Source organism: Syngnathus leptorhynchus, chromosome 6, assembly GCF_054491065.1.
Source record: "Syngnathus leptorhynchus isolate UIUO chromosome 6, UIUO_Slep, whole genome shotgun sequence".
NCBI lineage: Eukaryota > Metazoa > Chordata > Actinopteri > Syngnathiformes > Syngnathidae > Syngnathus > Syngnathus leptorhynchus.
Genome location: NC_141200.1, coordinates 5,514,078 through 5,538,912, shown reverse-complemented (window position 1 = coordinate 5,538,912; position 24,835 = coordinate 5,514,078). Strand labels below are relative to the sequence as shown.

The 24,835-nt window shown below is 44.3% G+C and overlaps 1 protein-coding gene across 1 annotated transcript; it reads left to right on the top strand.

Annotated features, from left to right (window-relative positions):
* Positions 1 to 852: 852 nt before the first annotated feature.
* Positions 853 to 24,381, top strand: muc2.1 (mucin 2.1). Its single transcript, XM_085913727.1, has 48 exons — positions 853 to 940; positions 1,012 to 1,267; positions 1,344 to 1,458; positions 1,960 to 2,050; positions 2,140 to 2,261; positions 2,341 to 2,557; positions 2,657 to 2,782; positions 2,856 to 2,970; positions 3,099 to 3,249; positions 3,354 to 3,449; positions 3,516 to 3,585; positions 3,675 to 3,812; positions 3,904 to 4,068; positions 4,142 to 4,236; positions 4,396 to 4,522; positions 4,937 to 5,192; positions 5,357 to 5,409; positions 5,505 to 5,608; positions 5,694 to 5,845; positions 5,931 to 6,069; positions 6,200 to 6,310; positions 6,413 to 6,592; positions 6,705 to 6,944; positions 7,024 to 7,180; positions 7,372 to 7,500; positions 7,628 to 8,628; positions 8,734 to 15,268; positions 15,344 to 15,496; positions 16,148 to 16,180; positions 16,583 to 19,636; positions 19,726 to 19,886; positions 20,202 to 20,376; positions 20,461 to 20,708; positions 21,004 to 21,187; positions 21,262 to 21,472; positions 21,537 to 21,712; positions 21,811 to 21,880; positions 21,982 to 22,082; positions 22,158 to 22,189; positions 22,266 to 22,443; positions 22,523 to 22,627; positions 22,720 to 22,760; positions 22,853 to 22,975; positions 23,340 to 23,438; positions 23,582 to 23,710; positions 23,790 to 23,829; positions 23,913 to 24,036; positions 24,109 to 24,381. The coding sequence occupies exons 1-48, from the start codon at positions 853 to 855 to the stop codon at positions 24,317 to 24,319; spliced, it is 16,677 nt and encodes a 5,558-aa protein (XP_085769853.1). The 3' UTR covers positions 24,320 to 24,381.
* The last annotated feature ends 454 nt before the right edge of the window (positions 24,382 to 24,835 follow it).

Here is a 24,835-nt window from a genome sequence, read left to right as displayed (position 1 = left end):
ATGTGTCGAAAAATTAATCAAGATGACCCATGATTTCCTGAACATATTAAAAATGTGCAATTCCTCATAGGAGGGCCTGAGCCTGGATTTGAAATTGCAACCTTTTAACTGTGAGGCAGACCACTAAAAAACAAAGACATCTTTTTGAAATTGTTTCAAAAAAATAAATAAACCAAAACCCAGCCTTGAAAAAAAATTCAAGGAATATTAATTCAGGGAAATTTTTAAACTGCATTGTGGAGATTTGTTTTAACAAGATTTAGAGGATTAACAAGTTTATTCAAGTCATCTCAAGTTTTCACAAGCCTTCTCCCGATGACGCATTTTGTTTTAAGAGTAATAGTGTCGTATCTAAAATTGTTTATCCTTAGAGCGTTGGGAACGACGTGTGTCGAGATACGCTAAAGCTGATTGCGGGCTCTTTTGTGTGAGAAATGTTGCGTCTTCACTTTTAGTGGTGTTTAAAATATGCCCTAAAATATGACTTCATTTCCAACAGCATCTGTTCATTTTTAATATTCACTGCACATGATAGGAAGAACTTCGAATAACCTTTATAGAAGACTAGGAATTGAATAATACCAGCCTCCTGTGATTAATACTCGAGTGTCAGTGGCAGATTATGTTTTTGAATATCTTGCTCATGAAAATCTTTCCATTGATCTGCAAGCAAATTTGCTCAATGATGTCACAAGGAGGATGTGGGTATCATTGTATTGGCGTCAGACCTCCATTCAACTCGTTTTCCATGTGGTGGCAATAAAAATGGCCTGAAAGAAGGTGTGATCAAATTGAGCAGTCTAAATATAAGGAGCTGCCCAGAAGAGTCAGTCTATGTTACCCGTGTTGGCCATGGGAACTGTGGAAGCCATGAGGTGGGAACGAGTGGCCTTGTTTTTCCTGACTGTGTCTGTTGGGATTGAAGTCGAGGCCAGACTGGGTAAGACCAATCAAACACCTTTTTCGTCATTTCATCCTAAAACGCACCACTCTGTTTTCCATCCCGTTCAGTCAGCAACCATGTCGGCAGCATCTGCAGTACGTGGGGCAGAGAACACTTCAAGACATTCGACGGAGACGTTTACCAGTTCTCGGGCACGTGCGAGTACAACCTCGCTTCGGATTGTCACGAGGCTATGCAAGAGTTCTCGGTGCATATGAGGAGGAAGCAGAATGATGGGAACCCCACCGTGGCCTACCTGGTGGTCAGCATCAATGACCTGGCGTTCCATCTCACCAAGGAAGTGGTCACTCTTAACGGCCAAATGTAAATTGAAAAACAAAAGATTCCAAGTTGCTTTTTTTAAAATGTATTTAATGAGATGCCTTTTGTTTTTTTGTAGAATCCAATTGCCGTACTATAATAGTGGAGTTCAAGTGGAAAATAATGCTGTCTACATCAAACTGCAGTCTAAAGTCGGCCTTGTTGTCATGTGGAATGGTGACGATGCGGTCATGGTAAGTATCAGATTTTTGGGGGATTTTTTTTTTTGTAATTTTGTACGTTACAGGACTTTTAAAAAATATATTTTTTCAAAATGAATGTTGTACGTTACAAGACTTTTAAGAAATGTATTTGACATGCTTATATATGTGTTTCTAATACACACTGCATCTTAAAATGAAAAGAAAATTAAGCTTAATTTGGAACAAAACTGATGATTGGAAAAATTGAAATGACATTTTTTATTATAAATAAAATACAAGATTTAGAGGATTAACAAGTCAATTATCTAAACTAATCTAAAGTAATGAATTTTACCAAGTATCTAAAGTAATACATTTTATCAGCTTGCGTTGGATGGAACTGGTGTTTTTTTTTTTTTTATTAACTTTAGTAAAATTGTAAATTATTGTCATAAATCTCCATACTGACTGGGAAGTTTCCAACTTTCTTTGACTTTCTAAAAGTCGCAACGTCTGAATCTTATTATTCTCATTTTATCTGTGTTTTTCTAGGTCGAGGTTGATCGTGACTACGCTAATCACACTTGTGGTCTCTGCGGCGATTACAATGGCGATCCTATCTACAATGAGTTGATTTACAATGGTTGGTTTATAAAATTATGATTCTAAAAAATATTATGTTCATAAAATTATCATTATTATTATTGACAGTACAAACAAAACCCTTTGCAGATCGAATAATCAGCCGCATTGAGTTTGGCAATATCCAGAAGGTTCATAACCCAAATGATGACTGCGAGGATCCCTTTGAGGAGTTGGAAGAGGTTCAAGCTGAGGATTTCTGCGATGAGTTTGTGAGTTGCATTTGCCTTGTGTTATCAAAAGCATCATACCATTCCACACATAAGTAACGCTTTTCTGTTTTCCTTTTAGAGAACGACCTGCTACCAATTGCTGATTTCCGAGCCTTGGGGTCCCTGCACCCAGCTCATCGACCCTGCGCCCTACCTACAGGCTTGCGTGCAAGACTTGTGCGGCTGTAACAACCGCACAATCGACACCTGTGTCTGCAGCACACTCTCCGAGTTCTCCCGACAGTGCTCCCATGCTGGCGGAGTACCTCCCAACTGGAGGGCACAAGACTTTTGCGGTAAACTTGGACTTCCTATACAGCTATTAAAATGATTTGAAATAGACTGGAAACAATGTTACTGGCATTAAACCAGATCCCCGCTCTCTTTTGTTACAGCTAAACAGTGTCCTTACAACATGGTGTATGAGGAAAGCGGCTCTCCTTGCATGGACACGTGCACGCACCAGGACACCAGTTCCTTGTGTGAGGACCACCGAATGGATGGCTGCTTCTGCCCCCCTGGTCAGTCCTCTTTGCATTTGAATCCCGGTTTGCATTTATGTTGTGATTCTAAAATGACACTGACACTTTTTAGGCACTGTGTTTGATGATATCTCCATGAGAGGATGCATTGAGCAGTCGGAATGTCAGTGCATGCATGGAAGAATCTACAACTCTAGTGAGGGCTATCAACAAGACAAAGAGATATGGTGAGCGAAATATTTTATAATTATAAAACTAAAGTTAAATAATTCTTATTATATTATAATCATCATTAATATTTTTATTATTATGTTTTACTGTTGATCAAGTGTTTTAATTCCATGTGTTATCTCAGTACGTGTTTTCAGGGCAGATGGTCTTGTGAGTATCTTCAGGGCCCGGCTACGTGCGCAGTAGAGGAAGGTTTCCATATAAGCACCTTCGATGGCAAATCTTACACCTTCCACGGAGATTGTTATTACACACTAGCCAAAGTGGAAAGCAAGGTGAATTAATCTGAGCTTGCTGCCGGACAGTATTTTAATGTGCTGCTGTGACATGAATCTCATTTAAATGTCCGTGTGTGTTCCAGGATGACTCGAGTCCAAAGTTTACCATCCAGGCGCAGTTAGTGCCGTGTGTAAACCAACGATTTGATACTTGTCTCAAGGCACTGAAAATCCTGCTAAACAATGACCGAAATAATGTGAGTCAAATAAGGCCGGCCGTGTGCGAGTTGGATGATTAACTAATTTGTTATTTTGGTGTTTAGGTGTTAATGTTTATTTCTGATGGGACAGTCAAGCAGAACCAGCAAAGCATCACTTTGCCGTACCAGACAGGTGGCTCGCACAATCCAAGCCTCATCTCTACTTCGTGTCATCGAGTGATACAATCGATTAATTGTTGTGTTTTTGTATTTTCCTCAAAGCCGACATCAACATATTCCACGCTTCATCTTTTCACATCCTGCTACACACCAGTTTTGGGTTGCAAATTCAAATTCAGCACGTGCCTCTTATGCAAGTGTATGTGCGGCTGGATGAGAGCTACAACGGAAAGACGCGCGGTGAGTTTTATATGATTACAAATTGTTAGAATTTAGGGTGACAACACCAACATTTGATCACATTTCAATTCCTTTTTTTTTTCTCCAATAGGTTTATGTGGCAACTACAACCTGGTCGTGTCCGATGACATGAAAACCCCTCAGGGGATTGTCGAGGGGACGGCCACTTCATTTGGTAACGCCTGGAAATCCAATCTCATGTGCCGAGACAGCAGGGAAAGACTTGATGACCCTTGTTATCTCAGTGTGGAAAATGGTACACGTCGACACCGTTTGAACCTTCGTGTTTGTTTGTTGTCATTATAAAAGATCATTTCCACATTTTCCAGATTTGTATGCCAAGCATTGGTGCGCCTTACTGTTACAGCCAAATAGCACCTTTGAACAGTGCCATTCCTTCGTGGATCCTGCGGCGTACTACAAGGTACCGACTGGTCTTTATTTAACACAGTAAATCCATCTTAATTCATAAAAACTGTTGATTTCAGTATGCCAAGGAAGGATATTGGTTATTTTTTGGGGCTCATTTTACTTTTGGTCACATGTACAACAAGCAGTTAGCAGTATTTGCTTTATTCTGCAGCGCTGCACTTACGCCAGTTGCAACTGTGACAAGAGTGAAGCCTGCCTGTGTGCCGTCTTCTCCTCCTATGCCCGAGCGTGTGCCTCAAAGGGAGTCTTCTTGATGGATTGGAGAGCCAACGTGTGTGGTAAGAGCTTCCTGATGGCTATCTGATGAACATTCTCTTATATGACTATCTCCTATAAACAGAATTTGAATATCTATAAATAAGTAAATAAATGAATGAATGCATAAATAAATTAACCAATTAATAAAGATGAATTAATTAATACATTGAGAAATAAATACATTGAGAAATAAATCAATCAATAATAAAGTGAATGTGAATTTATTGAAGTTTTGATTAGCACTGTCATGGATAGATAATAGGTCATAGGTCAAGGATACTATCAATGATAAAATGATAAAGATGTTTACATGTCGATAATTTGTCCCTTTCCCTGTCACAAGCCATTGGACCCTACAAAATGATTTTGATAAATAATTTCCGTCAGTGTCAAACTCCTATTTCATAACCTTTCTTGGATTCTGCTCTAAACAGACAAATACACAAGAACCTGCCCACAAACTCAGATCTTCTCATACAAGCATCAACGGTGCGAGCTGACCTGCAGATCGTTGAGTTCATCACTGCAAACTTGCCCCTCTGACTTCCTGCCCGTGGACGGCTGCTCCTGCCCCGAGGGTCAATACCTGGATGACCAATCCATCTGCATCCCCAAAGAAAGGTGTCCCTGTTATCATAATGAGGCCATCATCCAGCCTGGGAAGTCGATCAACATCAAGGACGAGCACTGGTTAGTTTAAACAGCATTTTTGTATTCAAAGGGGCTTTTCATTTTTTCCCCCTGTTTGGTTCAATTACATGAGTAAAATATGAAAACACCTCACAATATTAGCAACTACAATTTAAAAATGTATTCTTATATGTACACTGACATCTTCTATCCAAACACTTTAGTGTGTGCAGTCATGGGGTGCTGCATTGCCACTCTTGGAGAGTCCGCTCATCAGGTAAGACGCGTTTGTGTTTGTATGTGTACCTTTTTTTTTTTTTCATTGATTCATTCATTTTGTTGAACAGTACAAACATTCTCCCTATCTTGCAGCATGTCCAGCACACAAAGTGTACTTCAACTGCTCCGATCCTGGCTCAGGACAACTCGGAGTCCAATGCGCGCCAACGTGTTTGAATCTGGACAGCGATGAATGTGTAAGCTCTTTTTCTGCCCACTTTTCCTCTCATCTTGGAACTTTTCCAGTTCATTTTCAAGTAGCTCTTTGGTCTTTCTTGGCAGGACTCCAACGATTGTGAATCAGGTTGTCGGTGTCCAGATGGGCTTTTTGACGACGGCAGAGGTTACTGTGTGGAAAAATCACAATGTCCATGTAAACATGATGGAATATTCTATGCTCCCGGAAAACAAATTCCAAATCAATGCAACACATGGTATGAGCTAGTTATCACTCTGCAATATGATTGTTTTCCATTATCTCCATATTAACAACTCTTATGTTTACTGTTTGTAATCCAGTACCTGTAGAAGCGGAAAATGGCAGTGCACAGAGGAAAAATGCCCTGGAACCTGTATCATATATGGAAGTGGCCATTATACTACATTTGATCAGCGGACGTATGGCTTTCAAGGACACTGCAGCTATGTTGCAGTCAAGGTCAGTAGAATACAACAAATAGAGAATTTCAGCTGTGTCAAATTACAGAGTTGCAATAAGACAGAAATATAATTCTCAACAAGGAATTAGAAATGACTCATTTCTATTTACTATGTGTCTCCCTTTTAAGAACAAATGTGGAAATAAAACAGCACAGGACAACATTGGAGTTATCACAGAGAACGTCCCATGCGGCACTACAGGCACCACATGTTCAAAAACTGTCCGAATCCAGTTGGGGGTAAGACTTAAAACAACGCCGGAATATTATAAGACACTGTAAGGTATATTGTCTGTTCTTGTCGTTGTAACACAATTAACATGAACTTTGTTTACATTTTAGCGAATGGAAATCAAGCTATCCAAAGGAAAGTATGAAGAGATCGATCTGGGCCAGGGAAATGAAATAAAGTACACGATAAGGACGGTTGGCATGTATCTGGTGGTCGAATCTGTATTTGGCATGGCGGTGATGTGGGATCGCAAAACAACTGTTCGGATCCTCTTAGAACCTCAACACAGTGTAAGTTCAAGTATATGATTGAAGGGAGAAATGATGAATTCATGTCATATACAAATAATAAATGTCACCTTGATACTGAGCAATATATTAACTTATTTGTCTGATTGTGCAGGGAGAAGTATGTGGCCTGTGTGGAGATTTTGATGGCAATGAACAAAATGACTTCACTACTCAAGGTCAACTGTTAGTGACAAATATGTTAGAATTTGGAAACAGCTGGAAAACCAGCAGCAATTGCCCAAATGTGGAAGTAAACGACGACCCCTGTAAGGCAGCACCTTCTCGTCACCACTGGTCGAAAATGATGTGCGGCATTATAACTGGAAAAACATTCCAAGCATGTCACAATACGGTAATGGCAGATATGTCTTGAAAATGTTTGAATTAGACATTTTACAGTTTATCTGACGGCATGTGATTTGTCTAAACAGGTGGATCCGCTTCCATTTTATGAAAACTGTGTACAAGACTCGTGTGCTTGTGACACTGGAGGCGACTGTGAATGTTTCTGCACAGCAGTTGGAGCCTATGCTCAAGCTTGTAATGAAGCTGGTGTATGTGTTGCATGGAGAACACCAGACATATGTCGTAAGTAAATTGGATCAATTTGTGCCTATCAACAGAACTGAGATTTTCATTTGAAGCAATGACTGTAGGAGTGACTCAATGTCCATTTTAATCAAATTTGACTGGCAACTAGGCTTACTATACTAAACTAGATAAGACAATAAATGGATGGCTTTACAATTTTAACGTTATTTTCTTTTCTTTGCCCTTAGCTGTCTACTGTGATTACTACAACAACCCAGACGAATGCCGGTGGCACTACAACCCATGCCATCAACCTTGCTACAAGACCTGCTTGAATCTCAATGGAGTTTGTAGCAACCCCTTACCCAGCCTGGAGGGTAAGATTATGAAATGACCACATTTCATTGACTATTAGAAAATGAAAAAATAATTAAGCATACCTATTAGCATGACACTGACATGGTTCGACAATCTTCAAATTAAAATGTGCTAATTTATTTTCAGGTTGTTATCCTGTATGTCCAGAAGATAAACCCATATTTGATGAGGATCACCAGATATGTGTTGAAGAGTGTGAAGGTTGCTTTTACAATGGAACGAGATATGATGAATATGAAGTTATTTACAATGTGACTGACAACCTTGGAATGTGCTACTATGCAATATGCATTAATAGAACAGTGATATATGGAAATGAAACCTGTGCTACTACAACAGCGGCTCCGCCAACAACTCCTATAACTGAAGGTCCAAGCACTACCTACACAATACCTACAGCCCCACCAACAGTAATATACACTACCACTGAAGAAGTAACCAAAACAACAATATCCACGACCATATCAACAGAACCTCCAACTACAACTGAAGGAATAAGAACCACAAAATCAACAACGGTACCTCCTTTGAGTTCAACAACAACTGAAGGACCTGTAACTGAAAGCACACAGTCTACAACCCGAGCAACTGCCCCTGTTGTGACTGAAGGAACGACAACCACAGAGAAATCCACAACCACAGAAGGACACACTTCAACAACTGAAGGACCCACTACTACTATTACATTTACAACCACACCATTAGGTTCCACCACCACAACGGCAAGTCCGACAAGTACAACTACACCAACAGGACCCAGTACGACAACCGAAGTACCAACTACCACAACTAAATCTACAACGACACCCGCAACACCTAGTACCACAACTGAAGGTCCAACTACCACAACTAAATCTACAACCATACCATCAGGATCCACCACCACACCTGAAGGTCCAACATTTACAACCACACCTGCAGGACCAAGCACAACTACTCAAGGTCCAACTACCACAACTAAATCTACGACCACACCTGCCGGACCCAGCACAACAACTGAAGGACCAACTAAAACAACAAAATCTACAACTACACCCGCCGGACCTAGCACCACAACTGAAGGACCAACTACGACGACAAAATCCACAACCATACCGTCAGGATCCACCACCACAACTGAAGGTCGAACAACTACAACCACACCTGCAGGACCCAGCACAACTACTCAAGGACCATCTACCACAACAAAATCTACAACCAAACCTGCCGGACCCAGCACAACAACTGAAGGCCCAACTACAACAACAAAATCTACAACGACGCCCGCAGGACCTAGCACCACAACTGAAGGACCAACTACGACGACAAAATCTACAACCATACCATCAGGATCCACCACCACAACTGAAGGTCCAACAACTACAACCACACCTGCAGGACCCAGCACAACTACTCAAGGACCATCTCCCACAACTAAATCTACAACCACACCTGCCGGACCCAGCACAACAACTGAAGGCCAAACTACAACAACAAAATCTACAACAATGCCTGCAGGACCTAGCACCACAACTGAAGTACCAACTACCACGACAAAATCTACAACCATACCATCAGGATCCACCACCATAACTGAAGGTCCAACATTTACAACCACACCGGCAGGACCCAGCACAACTACTCAAGGACCATCTACCACAACTAAATTTACAACCACACCTGCCGGACCCAGCACAACATCTGAAGGCGAAACTACAACAACAAAATCTACAACGACACCTGCCGGACCCAGCACCACAACTGGAGGACCAACTACGACGACGAAATCTACAACCATACCATCAGGATCCACCACCACAACTGAAGGTCCAACAACTACAACCACACCTGCAGGACCCAGCACAACTACTCAAGGACCATCTACCACAACTAAATCTACAACCACACCTGTCGGACCCAGCACAACAACTGAAGGCCAAACTACAACAACAAAATCTACAACGACGTCTGCAGGACCTAGCACTACAACTGAAGGACCAACTACGACGACAAAATCTACAACCATACCATCAGGATCCACCACCACAACTGAAGGTCCAACAACTACAACCACACCGGCAGGACCCAGCACAACTACTCAAGGACCATCTACCACAACTAAATCTACAACCGCACCTGCCGGACCCAGCACAACATCTGAAGGCCAGACTACAACAACAAAATCTACAACGACACCCGCAGGACCCAGCACCACAACTGAAGGACCAACTACGACGACAAAATCCACAACCATACCGTCAGGATCCACCACCACAACTGAAGGTCCAACAACTACAACCACACCCGCAGTACCCAGCACAACTACTCAAGGACCATCTACCACAACTAAATCTACAACCACACCTGCCGGACCCAGCACAACCACTGAAGGCCAAACTACAACAACAAAATCTACAACGACGCCCGCAGGACCTAGCACCACAACTGAAGGACCAACTACGACGACAAAATCTACAACCATACCATCAGGATCCACCACCATAACTGAAGGTCCAACAACTACAACCACACCTGCAGGACCCAGCACAACTACTCAAGGACCATCTCCCACAACTAAATCTACAACCACACCTGCCGGACCCAGCACAACAACTGAAGGCCAAACTACAACAACAAAATCTACAACAATGCCTGCAGGACCTAGCACCACAACTGAAGTACCAACTACCACGACAAAATCTACAACCATACCATCAGGATCCACCACCATAACTGAAGGTCCAACATTTACAACCACACCGGCAGGACCCAGCACAACTACTCAAGGACCATCTACCACAACTAAATTTACAACCACACCTGCCGGACCCAGCACAACATCTGAAGGCGAAACTACAACAACAAAATCTACAACGACACCTGCCGGACCCAGCACCACAACTGGAGGACCAACTACGACGACGAAATCTACAACCATACCATCAGGATCCACCACCACAACTGAAGGTCCAACAACTACAACCACACCTGCAGGACCCAGCACAACTACTCAAGGACCATCTACCACAACTAAATCTACAACCACACCTGTCGGACCCAGCACAACAACTGAAGGCCAAACTACAACAACAAAATCTACAACGACGTCTGCAGGACCTAGCACTACAACTGAAGGACCAACTACGACGACAAAATCTACAACCATACCATCAGGATCCACCACCACAACTGAAGGTCCAACAACTACAACCACACCGGCAGGACCCAGCACAACTACTCAAGGACCATCTACCACAACTAAATCTACAACCGCACCTGCCGGACCCAGCACAACATCTGAAGGCCAGACTACAACAACAAAATCTACAACGACACCCGCAGGACCCAGCACCACAACTGAAGGACCAACTACGACGACAAAATCCACAACCATACCGTCAGGATCCACCACCACAACTGAAGGTCCAACAACTACAACCACACCCGCAGTACCCAGCACAACTACTCAAGGACCATCTACCACAACTAAATCTACAACCACACCTGCCGGACCCAGCACAACCACTGAAGGCCAAACTACAACAACAAAATCTACAACGACGCCCGCAGGACCTAGCACCACAACTGAAGGACCAACTACGACGACAAAATCTACAACCATACCATCAGGATCCACCACCATAACTGAAGGTCCAACAACTACAACCACACCTGCAGGACCCAGCACAACTACTCAAGGACCATCTCCCACAACTAAATCTACAACCACACCTGCCGGACCCAGCACAACAACTGAAGGCCAAACTACAACAACAAAATCTACAACAATGCCTGCAGGACCTAGCACCACAACTGAAGTACCAACTACCACGACAAAATCTACAACCATACCATCAGGATCCACCACCATAACTGAAGGTCCAACATTTACAACCACACCGGCAGGACCCAGCACAACTACTCAAGGACCATCTACCACAACTAAATTTACAACCACACCTGCCGGACCCAGCACAACATCTGAAGGCGAAACTACAACAACAAAATCTACAACGACACCTGCCGGACCCAGCACCACAACTGGAGGACCAACTACGACGACGAAATCTACAACCATACCATCAGGATCCACCACCACAACTGAAGGTCCAACAACTACAACCACACCTGCAGGACCCAGCACAACTACTCAAGGACCATCTACCACAACTAAATCTACAACCACACCTGTCGGACCCAGCACAACAACTGAAGGCCAAACTACAACAACAAAATCTACAACGACGTCTGCAGGACCTAGCACTACAACTGAAGGACCAACTACGACGACAAAATCTACAACCATACCATCAGGATCCACCACCACAACTGAAGGTCCAACAACTACAACCACACCGGCAGGACCCAGCACAACTACTCAAGGACCATCTACCACAACTAAATCTACAACCGCACCTGCCGGACCCAGCACAACATCTGAAGGCCAGACTACAACAACAAAATCTACAACGACACCCGCAGGACCCAGCACCACAACTGAAGGACCAACTACGACGACAAAATCCACAACCATACCGTCAGGATCCACCACCACAACTGAAGGTCCAACAACTACAACCACTCCCGCAGTACCCAGCACAACTACTCAAGGACCATCTACCACAACTAAATCTACAACCACACCTGCCGGACCCAGCACAACCACTGAAGGCCAAACTACAACAACAAAATCTACAACGACGCCCGCAGGACCTAGCACCACAACTGAAGGACCAACTACGACGACAAAATCTACAACCATACCATCAGGATCCACCACCACAACTGAAGGTCCAACAACTACAACCACACCTGCAGGACCCAGCACAACTACTCAAGGACCATCTCCCACAACTAAATCTACAACCACACCTGCCGGACCCAGCACAACAACTGAAGGCCAAACTACAACAACAAAATCTACAACAATGCCTGCAGGACCTAGCACCACAACTGAAGTACCAACTACCACGACAAAATCTACAACCATACCATCAGGATTCACCACCATAACTGAAGGTCCAACATTTACAACCACACCGGCAGGACCCAGCACAACTACTCAAGGACCATCTACCACAACTAAATTTACAACCACACCTGCCGGACCCAGCACAACATCTGAAGGCGAAACTACAACAACAAAATCTACAACGACACCTGCCGGACCCAGCACCACAACTGGAGGACCAACTACGACGACGAAATCTACAACCATACCATCAGGATCCACCACCACAACTGAAGGTCCAACAACTACAACCACACCTGCAGGACCCAGCACAACTACTCAAGGACCATCTACCACAACTAAATCTACAACCACACCTGTCGGACCCAGCACAACAACTGAAGGCCAAACTACAACAACAAAATCTACAACGACGTCTGCAGGACCTAGCACTACAACTGAAGGACCAACTACGACGACAAAATCTACAACCATACCATCAGGATCCACCACCACAACTGAAGGTCCAACAACTACAACCACACCGGCAGGACCCAGCACAACTACTCAAGGACCATCTACCACAACTAAATCTACAACCGCACCTGCCGGACCCAGCACAACATCTGAAGGCCAGACTACAACAACAAAATCTACAACGACACCCGCAGGACCCAGCACCACAACTGAAGGACCAACTACGACGACAAAATCCACAACCATACCGTCAGGATCCACCACCACAACTGAAGGTCCAACAACTACAACCACACCCGCAGTACCCAGCACAACTACTCAAGGACCATCTACCACAACTAAATCTACAACCACACCTGCCGGACCCAGCACAACCACTGAAGGCCAAACTACAACAACAAAATCTACAACGACGCCCGCAGGACCTAGCACCACAACTGAAGGACCAACTACGACGACAAAATCTACAACCATACCATCAGGATCCACCACCATAACTGAAGGTCCAACAACTACAACCATACCTGCAGGACCCAGCACAACTACTCAAGGACCATCTCCCACAACTAAATCTACAACCACACCTGCCGGACCCAGCACAACAACTGAAGGCCAAACTACAACAACAAAATCTACAACAATGCCTGCAGGACCTAGCACCACAACTGAAGTACCAACTACCACGACAAAATCTACAACCATACCATCAGGATCCACCACCATAACTGAAGGTCCAACATTTACAACCACACCGGCAGGACCCAGCACAACTACTCAAGGACCATCTACCACAACTAAATTTACAACCACACCTGCCGGACCCAGCACAACATCTGAAGGCGAAACTACAACAACAAAATCTACAACGACACCTGCCGGACCCAGCACCACAACTGGAGGACCAACTACGACGACGAAATCTACAACCATACCATCAGGATCCACCACCACAACTGAAGGTCCAACAACTACAACCACACCTGCAGGACCCAGCACAACTACTCAAGGACCATCTACCACAACTAAGTCTACAACCACACCTGTCGGACCCAGCACAACAACTGAAGGCCAAACTACAACAACAAAATCTACAACGACGTCTGCAGGACCTAGCACTACAACTGAAGGACCAACTACGACGACAAAATCTACAACCATACCATCAGGATCCACCACCACAACTGAAGGTCCAACAACTACAACCACACCGGCAGGACCCAGCACAACTACTCAAGGACCATCTACCACAACTAAATCTACAACCGCACCTGCCGGACCCAGCACAACATCTGAAGGCCAGACTACAACAACAAAATCTACAACGACACCCGCAGGACCCAGCACCACAACTGAAGGACCAACTACGACGACAAAATCCACAACCATACCGTCAGGATCCACCACCACAACTGAAGGTCCAACAACTACAACCACTCCCGCAGTACCCAGCACAACTACTCAAGGACCATCTACCACAACTAAATCTACAACCACACCTGCCGGACCCAGCACAACCACTGAAGGCCAAACTACAACAACAAAATCTACAACGACGCCCGCAGGACCTAGCACCACAACTGAAGGACCAACTACGACGACAAAATCTACAACCATACCATCAGGATCCACCACCACAACTGAAGGTCCAACAACTACAACCACACCTGCAGGACCCAGCACAACTACTCAAGGACCATCTCCCACAACTAAATCTACAACCACACCTGCCGGACCCAGCACAACAACTGAAGGCCAAACTACAACAACAAAATCTACAACAATGCCTGCAGGACCTAGCACCACAACTGAAGTACCAACTACCACGACAAAATCTACAACCATACCATCAGGATCCACCACCATAACTGAAGGTCCAACATTTACAACCACACCGGCAGGACCCAGCACAACTACTCAAGGACCATCTACCACAACTAAATTTACAACCACACCTGCCGGACCCAGCACAACATCTGAAGGCGAAACTACAACAACAAAATCTACAACGACACCTGCCGGACCCAGCACCACAACTGGAGGACCAACTACGACGACGAAATCTACAACCATACCATCAGGATCCACCACCACAACTGAAGGTCCAACAACTACAACCACACCTGCAGGACCCAGCACAACTACTCAAGGACCATCTACCACAACTAAATCTACAACCACACCTGTCGGACCCAGCACAACAACTGAAGGCCAAACTACAACAACAAAATCTACAACGACGTCTGCAGGACCTAGCACTACAACTGAAGGACCAACTACGACGACAAAATCTACAACCATACCATCAGGATCCACCACCACAACTGAAGGTCCAACAACTACAACCACACCGGCAGGACCCAGCACAACTACTCAAGGACCAACTACCACAACTAAATCTACAACCGCACCTGCCGGACCCAGCACAACATCTGAAGGCCAGACTACAACAACAAAATCTACAACGACACCCGCAGGACCCAGCACCACAACTGAAGGACCAACTACGACGACAAAATCCACAACCATACCGTCAGGATCCACCACCACAACTGAAGGTCCAACAACTACAACCACTCCCGCAGTACCCAGCACAACTACTCAAGGACCATCTACCACAACTAAATCTACAACCACACCTGCCGGACCCAGCACAACCACTGAAGGCCAAACTACAACAACAAAATCTACAACGACGCCCGCAGGACCTAGCACCACAACTGAAGGACCAACTACGACGACAAAATCTACAACCATACCATCAGGATCCACCACCACAACTGAAGGTCCAACAACTACAACCACACCTGCAGGACCCAGCACAACTACTCAAGGACCATCTCCCACAACTAAATCTACAACCACACCTGCCGGACCCAGCACAACAACTGAAGGCCAAACTACAACAACAAAATCTACAACAATGCCTGCAGGACCTAGCACCACAACTGAAGTACCAACTACCACGACAAAATCTACAACCATACCATCAGGATCCACCACCATAACTGAAGGTCCAACATTTACAACCACACCGGCAGGACCCAGCACAACTACTCAAGGACCATCTACCACAACTAAATTTACAACCACACCTGCCGGACCCAGCACAACATCTGAAGGCCAAACTACAACAACAAAATCTACAACGACACCCGCAGGACCTAGCACCACTACTGAAGGACCAACTACGACGACAAAATCTACAACCATACCATCAGGATCCACCACCACAACTGAAGGTCCAACAACTACAACCACACCCGCAGTACCCAGCACAACTACTCAAGGACCATCTACCACAACCAAATCTACAACCACACCTGCCGGACCCAGCACAACCACTGAAGGCCAAACTACAACAACAAAATCTACAACGACGCCTGCAGGACCTAGCACCACAACTGAAGGACCAACTACGACAACAAAATCTACAACCATACCATCAGGATCCACCACCACAACTGAAGGTCCAACAACTACAACGACACCGGCAGGACCCAGCACAACTACTCAAGGTACAACTACCACAACTAAATCTACAATCACTCCGGCCAGACCCAGCACAACAACTGAAGGCCCAACTACAACAACAAAATCTACAACGACGTCTGCAGGACCTAGCACCACAACTGGAGGACCAACTACGACGACAAAATCTACAACCATACCATCAGGATCCACCACCACAACTGAAGGTCCAACAACTACAACCACACCTGCAGGACCCAGCACAACTACTCAAGGTCCAACTACCACAACTAAATCTACGACCACACCTGCCGGACCCAGCACAACAACGGAAGGCCCAACTAAAACAACAAAATCTACAACAACACCCGCCGGACCTAGCACCACAACTGGAGGACCAACTACGACGACAAAATCTACAACCATACCGTCAGGATCCACCACCACGACTGAAGGTTCAACAACTACAACCACAGGATCCACCACCACAACTGAAGGTCCAACAACTACAACTACACCTGCAGGACCCAGCACAACTACACAAGGATCATCTACCACAACTAAATCTACAACCACACCTGCCGGACTCAGCACAACAATTGAAGGCCAAACTACAACAACAAAATCTACAACGACGCCCGCAGGACCTGGCACCACTACTGAAGGAGCAACTACGACGACAAAATCTACAACCATACCATCAGGATCCACCACCACAACTGAAGGTCCAACAACTACAACCACATCTGCAGGACCCAGCACAACTACTCAAGGACCACCTACCACAACTAAATCTACAACAACACCTGCCGGACCCAGCACAACAACTGAAGGCCAAACTACAACAACAAAATCTACAACGACACCTGCAGGACCTAGCACCACAACTGAAGGACCAACTACGACGACAAAATCTACAACCATACCGTCAGGATCCACCACCACGACTGAAGGTTCAACAACTACAACCACACCTGCAGGACCCAGCACAACTACTCAAGGACCAACTACCACAACTAGATCTACAACCACACCTGCCGGACCCAGCACAACATCTGAAGGCCAAACTACAACAACAAAATCTACAACGACACCCGCAGGACCTAGCACCACTACTGAAGGACCAACTACGACGACAAAATCTACAACCATACCATCAGGATCCACCACCACAACTGAAGGTCCAACAACTACAACCACACCTGCAGGACCTAGCACAACTACTCAAGGACCATCTACCACAACTAAATCTACAACCACGGCACCTCCTTTGAGTTCAACAACAACTGAAGGACCTGTAACTGAAAGCACACAGACTACAACCCGAGCTACTGCCCCTGTTGTGACTGAAGGAACGACAACCACAATAAAATCCACAACCACAGAAGGACACACTTCAACAACTGAAAGACCCACTACGACTATTAAATCTACAACCACACCACTAGGTTCCACCACCACAATGGAAAGTCAGACAAGTACAACTACACCAACAGGACCCAGTACGACAACCGAAGTATCAACTACCACAACAAAATCTACAACGACACCCGCAGGACCTAGCACCACAACTGAAGGTCCAACAACTCCAACCACACCTGCAGGACCCAGCACAACTACTCAAGGACCAACTACCACAACTAGATCTACAACCACACCTGCCGGACCCAGCACAACATCTGAAGGCCAAACTACAACAACAAAATCTACAACGACACCCGCAGGACCTAGCACCACTACTGAAGGACCAACTACGACGACAAAATCTACAACCATACCGTCAGGATCCACCACCACAACTGAAGGTCCAACAACTACAACCACACCTGCAGGTCCTAGCACAACTACTCAAGGACCATCTACCACAACTAAATCTACAACCACGGCACCTCCTTTGAGTTCAACAACAACTGAAGGACCTGTAACTGAAAGCACACAGACTACAACCCGAGCTACTGCCCCTGTTGTGACTGAAGGAACGACAACCACAATAAAATCCACAACCACAGAAGGACACACTTCAACAACTGAAAGACCCACTACGACTATTAAATCTACAACCACACCACTAGGTTCCACCACCACAATGGAAAGTCAGACAAGTACAACTACACCAACAGGACCCAGTACGACAACCGAAGTATCAACTACCACAACAAAATCTACAACGACACCCGCAGGACCTAGCACCACAACTGAAGGTCCAACAACTCCAACCACACCTGCAGGACCCAGCACAACTACTCAAGGACCAACTACCACAACTAGATCTACAACCACACCTGCCGGACCCAGCACAACATCTGAAGGCCAAACTACAACAACAAAATCTACAACGACACCCGCAGGACCTAGCACCACTACTGAAGGACCAACTACGACGACAAAATCTACAACCATACCGTCAGGATCCACCACCACAACTGAAGGTCCAACAACTACAACCACACCTGCAGGTCCTAGCACAACTACTCAAGGACCATCTACCACAACTAAATCTACAACCACGGCACCTCCTTTGAGTTCAACAACAACTGAAGGACCTGTAACTGAAAGCACACAGACTACAACCCGAGCTACTGCCCCTGTTGTGACTGAAGGAACGACAACCACAATAAAATCCACAACCACAGAAGGACACACTTCAACAACTGAAAGACCCACTACGACTATTAAATCTACAACCACACCACTAGGTTCCACCACCACAATGGAAAGTCAGACAAGTACAACTACACCAACAAGACCCAGTACGACAACCGAAGTACCAACTACCACAACAAAATCTACAACGACACCCGCAGGACCTAGCACCACAACTGAAGGTCCAACAACTCCAACCACACCTGCAGGACCCAGCACAACTACTCAAGGACCAACTAGGACAACTAGATCTACAACCACACCTGCCGGACCCAGCACAACACCTGAAAGCCAAACTACAACAACAAAATCTACAACGACACCCGCAGGACTTAGCACCACAACTGAAGGACCAACCACGACGACAAAATCTTCAACCATACCGTCAGGATCCACCACCGCAACTGAAGGTCCAACGACAACCATGGGACCTAGCACAACACATGAAGGACCAACTACTACAACTATATCTCCAACCACATCCGCAGAACCCAGCACATCAACTGAAGGGCCAACAACTATAGTAATATCTACCACTCTACTCAAACCTACAACTACAAATGAAGGCACAACTACGCCATGCTTCTGTGTAATAAATGACAAGCACTACAGCCCAGGTAAAGTAATTCATTTATCCAAACATTCTACAGATTGTTATTACTTCATAGTTTGTGTTGTTTGTTCAACTTTTTTCCCATATGTGCAGGTGAAACGATTTTTGACAGGGAACATATTGGATCGGGAATTTGTCTCACAATGATTTGTTCCAATATATGCGAGATTCAAAACAAGACTGAACCTTGCTGGACTACACCCTTGCCAAAACCCACCCCCAGCGTTCCTTGGTGCCCTGAATGGGATGTTGTCGTAAGAGCTTCCATTCATCCAGAATCTGTTACACCTTCACCCGGATGTACAGTGATGCCCTGACATATACGAGACATGGTTTATAAATTATTGCTGCATATTGCGCCACTGAACTTAGTTTTGCCTCCCCTGACTCAAATATATATTGTTATAATTTTTTTTAGGTGGAGCCCAGAACAATTTAATAGTAAGCGTAGTCACTTACATAATTAAACTTGTATCTGTGGGCAAAACTGTACATACATATATGTCATCCATACCGTGTCGCTTTAAATTAATAACGTTTTCGAAACATTCTTTCTTTGTTTTTCTCAGCAAAATGAGACCTTCGTGTTGTGTAACTGCACAATGGCGAGATGCATCGAGAACAACACGATTGAAATCATTCCATACGAATGTCCGCCCTTAAAGAACATCACTTGTGCCAATGGAAAGAATCCTGTTCTTATTTATGACGACAACCACTGCTGCCAACAATATGTTTGTGACTGTAAGCTCTTTTCCGCTGCTTTCCGACTAATACTAACTCATAAAGTTTGTTTCATTCCTGTTTCTATCATTTCCTGTTTTTCAGGTGAATGTAAAGGCTGGGGAGATCCCCATTACATCACATTTGATGGTCTCTACTATAACTATCAAGGAAATTGTACATATGTCCTAATGGAAGAGATCACACCAAAATACAATTTAAAGATTTATGTTGACAACGTCTACTGTGATGCCATTCAACACGTTTCCTGCCCACGGTCATTAATTATATCGTACAAAGCCGACGTATTTGTACTCAAGAGCCAAAACCTTATTGGAGCATCAGAACTCGAGGTAATATAGCATGTGATTTGTTTTTCAATATGTATTATCTTGTAAATCAACAGTGTCGTATTTTAAATTTGGAAGCCTGGATTTTTTTGATTGTTGATTGTCAAGGCAACTCTTGATCTTTGCTGGTCTGTCCTAGATATATATTACTCTTACATCCAAATAATGTTCCTATGTTCATTTCAAAAGAAATGATGTTCCTAACAAAATATTTGTAATTCCTTCATCTCTAATGTCTTTTTACAAATACAGAATGTTTTCATAATTCCTTTTTATTGGTCAAATTCTTGTCTTTTAGGCCTTCAAAGATGAAAAGCGTCTGAGACTTCCCTACATCCAACAAGATATTGTGATCTTCAGTTCTGGCATTGAATTGGTTGTGAAGATCATACCCTTAGAAGTGTCTATTACCTTTGGTATAAGTGACTTCACTATCAACCTGCCCTCTAAGAATTTTGACAGCAACACACAGGGCCAATGCGGTAAGCGTTCCTTTCCAGTTTCTGCATTCGTATATCATCATTACATGTACTTTGAAGTATTGTATTGCGTCTAGGCAACTGCAACAACAACCAAGCAGACGACTGCATGCTTCCCGGAGGCCAGATTATCCAGAGCTGCAGTTTGATGGCAGACTTTTGGCCCGCCAAAGACATTTACCAACCCAACTGCCAAATACCGTCTGTGATCCCGACTAACGAACCTCTGCCCCCACCCACGCTAATTCCATGCAAGCCGGACTCGGAATGTGATCTAATCTTGAGCAGGTAGATCGACGGCGGCGTGTAATTTACCAGCGTGATACTTTGAACTTGTGTTTTGCTTCCACAGCGTCTTTGAGGAGTGCCATCCCTTGGTCAAACCCGACGACTACTATCAAGGATGTGTTTTTGACAGCTGTCATGTCTCCAACCCAACGATAGAATGCACAAGTTTGCACATGTATGCCGACGCCTGTGCTCAAGCTGGAGTTTGTTTGCACTGGAGAAATCACACCACACACTGTGGTAAAAAGCCCGTTTCCTGTCATCAAAATCATAACCTTTGTCTGTTTGATTTGGCAAGAAATGTCATACAACAAGGAAAATCTTTTCTTCACTCACAGAAAGTGACTGCCCTCACGACAAAGTGTACAAACCATGCGGTACTGTTCAGCAGCCAACCTGTGAAGACAGGTACGAAATGTTACAATAATGACTCTGTGATCTGTTGCGTTTTTGCTTTTTGAGTAAACTGAGAAATGTTTCCAATGTTTATGTCAATTGGACCTCCACAGTCCTTATAAACAAAGGCTAGACTACCAAACTGAAGGCTGCTTCTGTCCTGATGGAATGAAGCTCTTCAACAAAGACTCCGACATATGTGTCGAAGAGTGCGGTGAGCTTACCTACCTTACCTAACCTTCATCGCAAATCACGAACAAGTCTAATGATGTTGCAAATATTCCAACAGGATGTATTGATGCTGGGGGTATTCCTCGTGTGGTGAGTCCGGTTCAGAAATATTTGTGCCATGGATGCCCCAAAGGACAATTTCAGTCATTGTGGTTTATTCCGTTAGTTTAATGAAAGGTTTGAGTACAACTGCCAGAACTGCATCTGTGAGAAGACCACCAAGGCCATCACATGCCAGCCTAAGGTTTGCCCGCCACCGCCGGCCCTCAACTGCTCCGTTTCAGGATTCGCCCTAGTTAACCAGACCAACCCAGCGGACCCGTGCTGCTCCATTCTAGCTTGCCGTAAGATACACTGTCACTTTCCATCTGTTTATGGTCACGAAGATAAAGGTGGTCTCAGCTCATTTCGTCTCATCCACAGGATGTCAAAGCAACACTTGTCCACACATCGACCCGGAGTGTCCAATTGGATTCACTGTCAATATCGATGTGCCAGAGGGGAAGTGCTGTCCCGAATACACATGCGGTGAGCTTTTCACTTTTGGGCTGAATTTCTAGGACCACTATTCGGCCTAACATTATATGATACGCCTCGGCATGTCTCTTATTCCGTTCCAGAGCCCAAAAACGTTTGTGTCCACAAAAACGGTATATATCAGGTACATGATTTATTTAATACATTTGAAACTTTCAGTAAATTCAAGTTGTTGCATCATACATTCATTATGAACACTTCCGCTTTATTCTCTAGCTTGGTGAGTCGGTTCCTGTGGTTCCATGTCAGGACTGTGTCTGTACCGATTTGGTGGACCCCACAAATGGTTTATTACAAATAAAGTGCGAGGTTCAGCAATGCCAACAGCTCTGTGAACAGGTATGTAAAAACAAGTACAGTACAAACTGCGGTGTGGCCTGATTTGGGACTTGGCCTGTTGTTTGCCCATTTTTATACTTTGAAAAAAAAGCAATATGAATGCAAAATTCTATAGATTGGGTAATAAATGGCATCTGTGAGGCGATATTATAACAAATATTTGTCTACAATAGATGTAGACAGGTAACATAGCAATATTTACAGTTGTAAATTCTTTATCCTCTGTGAAGATCGGGTAGTATTACTGGCTACTGAGAAGGTGTGACTGTTCTGTATGCCCGTGTTGTACTGCCCCCAGGTGGCCAAGTCGCACACACCAGGCACAGAAATGCAATTGAACTGAAATAATTTCATTCTTTTTCAGGGTTTTAGATACGCAGAACCTCGAACAAATGAATGTTGCGGAAGGTGTGTTCAGACGCATTGCATCTTCAACGTTAGTGGGAATGAGCAGGTGCTCAGGGTGAGTGAGTGTTACCATTTACACAACAGAATGGAAACTTTGTGTTAGGCTACAATGGCCAAGATTTCACATTGAGTTCATTTCGACAACATATATTTGTTTTGGGACTTTTTTTGTTGATAGTCATCCGATTATATTTCCAGCAAGGTGACATTTGGTCCCCACTGAACGATCAATGTGAGCATTACACATGCGTGAGGAGCGGTGAAACTTTAACTGCCATCGGCACACGAATTGTGTGCCCGCCATTCGAGCTAAGCAACTGCCAACCTGTAAGTTTCACCAATCTATTGAGAAATAATTCACAATTTCACAAAATGCCTCATTTTGCATTCATATTTCTTTCTTTAGGACACCATTCAAACTGCAGCAAATGGATGTTGTCAAATTTGTGAGTACCCATCATGTTGTTACTTTTTACCTCTCGTGGTGAATTTGGTACGAGGCAGCTAATCATGCTTCTTTGTTTAAAAGGTGTGGAGCAGGAAAAGGCTTGCAAGCCAGTGCCAAATAAAGTACACATCACGCACAAGAACTGCCAATCTACTGAGGAGTTAGACATTCCATATTGTGAAGGATCTTGCAACACTTACACAAAGTACGCTCATCGCACACAACACACAAGAATTGATCATATTTATTGATGTGACATTTTTGTTTGCGCCTTCAGATACTCACCGGAGACAGCCACGTTGCAGCCTACCTGTTCTTGTTGTAAGGGGTACCGATCTAGCAATCGCACGGTCGACTTGCTGTGTCTCAACGGAGACGTCGTTCCTTACACCTACATCCACGTGGACGAGTGTAGATGCGCCCTCAGCGACTGCTCCAAAACTGCGGCAGCTCCAGCTCGAAGACGGCGAAGTTTTACCCTCTTGTAATGTCAACTTGAGTCAAACACTCAAGTTGGTACTGTTCTTGACATTGAACATTAAATAAAAAGTTACGCATCTCATCATTGTCTTATTGTGGTTTTATGTGTTTCACTTTTTTTCTTTTTTAATTACCTTTGATGAACACAAATACGTTTCTTTTGTTCTAGTATGTTTATTTTAGCTGAAGCGTTTTGTGCGCAGACCTTCAGGCTTCTGCTAAAAAGCAAATAAAATAAGCAAAGTCTACTTCAACATCTGAACTTTATTTGTTGTTAATCAGAGGCATTTAAAATTGCGGCGGATGATTGGTTAATTCTGAACACAGCCCTTGTTAAGAGAGTGTGCAACCCCACAAAATATTTTTTGCTCACATTAATGGTAGTTGTGAAATGATTTATCCTGGTCTCATTTTTTAATCGCACAAAATCTTGACATTTGAACATGGGTGTGTAGACTTTTTATACCCATTGTAACTAAGACTGTCAAGCAGATCCTCCAAGGACAAACACCGTAGCGCTCGGT

Coding starts and splice junctions, on each gene's coding strand:
- muc2.1 (XM_085913727.1), top strand. CDS start 853: ATGGGAACTGTGGAAGCCATGAGGTGGGAACGAGTGGCCTTGTTTTTC. Junction 941..1,011: donor TGAAGTCGAGGCCAGACTGG/GTAAGACCAATC, acceptor CATCCCGTTCAG/TCAGCAACCATGTCGGCAGC. Junction 3,586..3,674: donor CACTTTGCCGTACCAGACAG/GTGGCTCGCACA, acceptor TTTTCCTCAAAG/CCGACATCAACATATTCCAC.